The sequence below is a fragment of the Camponotus floridanus genome, unplaced genomic scaffold, assembly GCF_003227725.1.
Source record: "Camponotus floridanus strain SB8 unplaced genomic scaffold, Cflo_v7.5 scaffold114, whole genome shotgun sequence".
In the NCBI taxonomy this organism is placed as follows: Eukaryota; Metazoa; Arthropoda; class Insecta; order Hymenoptera; family Formicidae; genus Camponotus; species Camponotus floridanus.
Window position 1 is genome coordinate 235,057 of NW_020229231.1, and position 4,248 is coordinate 239,304.

The following is a 4,248-nucleotide window of genomic DNA, read 5'->3' on the forward strand; positions in this document are numbered from 1 at the left end:
AAATGAAAAAATCGATTTTTTTCAAGAAGGTGTTTCACCCCCTTAACGGCCGACTCAGCACTTATAAAAAAATACGTGTCTCCTATTTTGATCTAGACTACAACATATTCAAAGCTCATTAAAATCGGAGGGGGACACTTCCGACCCTTTCCTTGTCAGACAGCGCTCGTAATCGTCGAACGTCAGCGTTCTCGCGACGACGCTGCTCCTCACAACCTTGCTCTTCTTAGTGTCGCCCCTACTCTCGACTCGCAACGCGTACATCTTCGCTCTGAGTCCGACGAACTCGAACATGAGAGCGCCGTTGTTCTCGTCATTCATCAGACCGAGAACCTTCTTATTCGCGCGCGGCACGCCGTAGGGATTGTCGACGGCGTAATCACTCGTGTCGAATCTATCGATGTCGCGCTTCATTCGCTCGTACGCGTCCTCGCACTCTACGCTATAAATGAGACTGTCCGTGTCGGTGTACAATATTTTACTCTTATCGCCGTAGAGCGGCGACATGTATTCGTAGTGAAACGCGTACAAACGAATTTTGGATATATCGAGAATGGACATGCCTACGTAGATCGGTTTGTTGATCCTCGCCTCCAATTTGCGCAATTCCACGGCCATGAGATTCTCCGAGAATACGCTTCTACTGTGAAAATTCGGTTTGGAGATGAGCGCTCCGAATCGACTGTCCCATCGAGTCGCGAGTCGAACGTCCACGCGATTGCGCACGTTCTCCATGGTCTTGCCGAAGACGGCGTTATTCATCAATTTGTACAAATTCTTCTCGAAATCGTTACTCGCGTTAGTGCGTAAGCGCGTGTTAAGTTCCACGTATCCGCGTAACCACGGCGACTGCGAGAAGCGCAGCGCGCGATGAATCCTCGTCAGACGCAGACCGTGACGAACGCACTGCTGCAGATTGCGATAGTGCGTAACGTATCGGCGCTTATCGTACAGCGTGGCTAGGAGTTTGCTCTGACGCTTCCCCGGCGGCTTATCGCGCGTGGGACAAAACGGTAGATCGGCGTGAGCGTCGTGCGCGTCGGCCGGATAGTCAAGATCGACCTCGAGAATGTAGCCGACGGTCGAGTCCTCCGTCACGGACATCACGTCGAGACTCTCGAGATCGTCGATCCACTTGAATCGCTCGTACGGCAACAGCTGACACATCGCCCAACCGTACAGATTGTTGATATCGAGATACATCAAATAGATCGACGGTCGCGACGGATCGTACGCGCTCATGTACTTGTTGTTAGCGCGAGCGTATCTGTTAGAGCACTGACTTAGACCGCCGCGTATTCCGCGTTCCAACATCATCATATCGATATCGGTGAGCAGCTCGAAACGGACCCCCGTGTACTTAAGCATCGCGTCCCACGTGTATCCCGGCAGCATGAAGTAATACGCGGGATCTAAACCGTAACTCTCCAAACAAGCGGCGCGAAAATTTTCGAACACGTCCGCAAGCAGAAGAACGTCGATCTTCAGATAGAAATCGCTGTACTCGCCCAGGGTTTCGACGCTAAATCGCTTCCAGACGCGCGTCGCGTGCGCGTAATCGCTCTCCGATACGGTATCGCCGGTCAGAGAACTGTAGAAGGACTCGCGCGGCGAGAGACGCGTCTCCCGCAATCTCTCGACGCTGTCGACGTACTCGTACGGAAATACGCCCTTGCGTGTGAGAAGTCGGAAGTCGTCGTCGGAGAGATCGCGAAACTTGCCTCGCGCGATCGTCAGTTTGCTCTCGTCGAGATACGACGCCAGCTTATCGAGACCGGCGCCTAAAAACTTGAACGAGTCCACGAATCATAATTTGACGTATCTGGAACGCGCGGCGTTTCCCCCGTCCCCCTCCGCCGCGGTATCCCGAACGGTCTTCGAGAAAGCTATGTACGATTCCTTCGTCACCAGCAACAACTCGACGCTGCCGGGATACGCGTTAGCCACATCCTTGATAATGAAGTGCGCATCGTAAACCGATAGATTGTGAAAGAATACGGGTATGACGTAGGGGTCCTTGTAATTCAAATTACACGCGTAATGCACCGGACCTCTGAAGCGGCCGGTCAAGTGACAGTGATCGCGCACGCGAGCGTCGTCGGCCTCGAACGGTCTCTCGCACGCGTAACAGCGCGACGCGCTCGCGAATATCTCCCGCTCGTCCGGCGTCAGATCCGCCATCGGTACCACGGCGTCGAGGGCGACCTTCGCGCGAAGCGCCAGATCGCGCAGCTCGCGCACGAACCACGCGACGCCATCCTCGCCGCGATAAGATCCGTACGCCGACGCGGCGTCGTCGAAGGAGCAACGCGTGTAATAGGCCACGCTGTGAACTCTATGATGCTGAACGATCCTCGTATTCTTGGTTCTCCCGCCCTCGTCCCCCTCCTTTCTCTCCAACGCGCACTCCAGATCGGCGTACACCGCAAACGGAATTCGCTCCTTTCTCGAATGATGATCGAACTCCAGCCACCTGTCGTCCTCGCCGGAAAGAACGATCGCGCAATCGTTCAGCTTGCCGCAATCCTCGCTGTGCGCCGACAGCTTCTCGCTCGTGCGAAAGTAATGCATGCATCTGAAAGAAAATACGGAATAAACGTTAGATCGATATTTCACTCTCGCTCGCCGAGATCGAACACTCACGGCGGAGCACGGTGTCCCTCGCGTCCTCGAGAAATCTCAGAGGTTCGATGTAATCGAGATTTATCACAGCGCCGGTCAACACGCGTCTCTTGAAAGCCGTCTCGACCTCGGACCACGAGAATCCCTCGCGCGACTCGACCCCGCTACCGCCGTCATCCTCGCGTCTCGCAACACCCGCGCCCTCCCGCTCGAAGCGTCGCCGTAGATCGTCCCTCGCGCCGATCACTCGCAGGATTCGGGCGACCAGAGAGGTCCTCGCCCGTGGAGATTCGGCGACTCGCGTCTAGGCACCTCTCGCGCAGAGTCGCGAGACACTCCTTGCATCGTCGCGTCCACGCGCGATAGTCGTCCGTCGTGGCGACGTCGCGCGCGCTCTCGAGCGTCCGGCCCTCTTCTTCCCGCATGGCCGCGTCCTCTTCTCTCCCTACGGCGATTCGTCGTCCTTTCTCTCTCCTCCCCGCGGGGTCTTATCCACAGCGTCTCGCCTCGCGAATCCACTGGCAGCGAAAACCCGCGACGCGTCCCGGTCATCCGCGTATCTCCGGCGTCGAATCTCGCCGCTCTTCCGCTACACACCAAGACCGTCTCGATCCACAGCTCCTCGCGCGCGTCTCGAAGACCGATCGCCCGCCTCGTTGAATAAGTCGCGACGCTCCACGCGATCCTCTCCTTCAACACTCGAAACGTAGCGATCGATCGGCGGATCGATGCGCTCCTCGCTCATGACAACTCGCGCCTCAAGCGTATCAAATCCACGCCGCAGAACATATTTCGGCGGAACGGATACTCGCGACCGCTGTCCTCGCGAACGTGTATCGCAGAGTTCTACCCGCGTTATCCTCGGGCGGGAGAATCCTGCAACGCGCGACTGGCCATAAATATCGTTCTTCCGGTTGGGGATAATCGAACGAGTGATATTTCCACTCGCCGTCACACATAACTCTTCGGATCCTGATGACTCTTCGGATACTTCGCTCTAAACCACCTGTTAGATCTAGATCATAGTTATAAGAATAGGCTCTGCGACTGTGGGCCAGCCGTCTCGACTCACAACTCCTCGCGCCGACTGTGCGTTTGAACGGCTCTTCTCAGGTGATACGTCGCGACGTTCCATCGCGCGCTCTCCTTAAACTCGACGTCGTCGTCGCCTATCGGGCGCGCCAACTCCTCTTCCTTTTCCGCCGCCTTACCGTCGACGGTAGAGACAACTCTGACGGAACTCGCGCCGCTCATACGCGCACCTCGTCGTTCGCGAACCTATTTTCCCGAGAAACGATCGCGACCATCCGCGAGGCGTGTGCGCGCCTTGAAACGACCATCGCGTCTTTATACTCGCTCGTTCGAGCGACGACGATGACGTCGCGCGAGCGGGAAAAAATTTCTCCGCGGTCGCGCGGTTTTCGCCTTGGGAAACGACGAATCCGTCGAAATACCGCATTCGACCGGATTCAGCGCGCATTATCGCGCGCGTCTCTCGCCGCTGTGCGTTCGAAAGAAAGGAACGGCGACGGAAGCGTCGCCGCGAATATCCCTCTCATCTTAGCGCGACACGCTCGAGAGGAAAGAACGGCGACGGAAACGTCGCCGCGAATATCCCTCACGCGC

The 4,248-nt window shown here is 56.6% G+C and overlaps 1 protein-coding gene across 1 annotated transcript; it reads right to left on the reverse strand.

Annotated features, from left to right (window-relative positions):
* Positions 1-226: 226 nt before the first annotated feature.
* LOC112639875 lies at positions 227-3,876 on the reverse strand. Its single transcript, XM_025415052.1, has 4 exons — positions 3,695-3,876; positions 1,909-2,575; positions 283-1,788; positions 227-238 (listed from the first exon to the last, which is right to left on the reverse strand). The coding sequence occupies exons 1-4, from the start codon at positions 3,874-3,876 to the stop codon at positions 227-229; spliced, it is 2,367 nt and encodes a 788-aa protein (XP_025270837.1).
* Between the last annotated feature and the right edge of the window lie 372 nt (positions 3,877-4,248).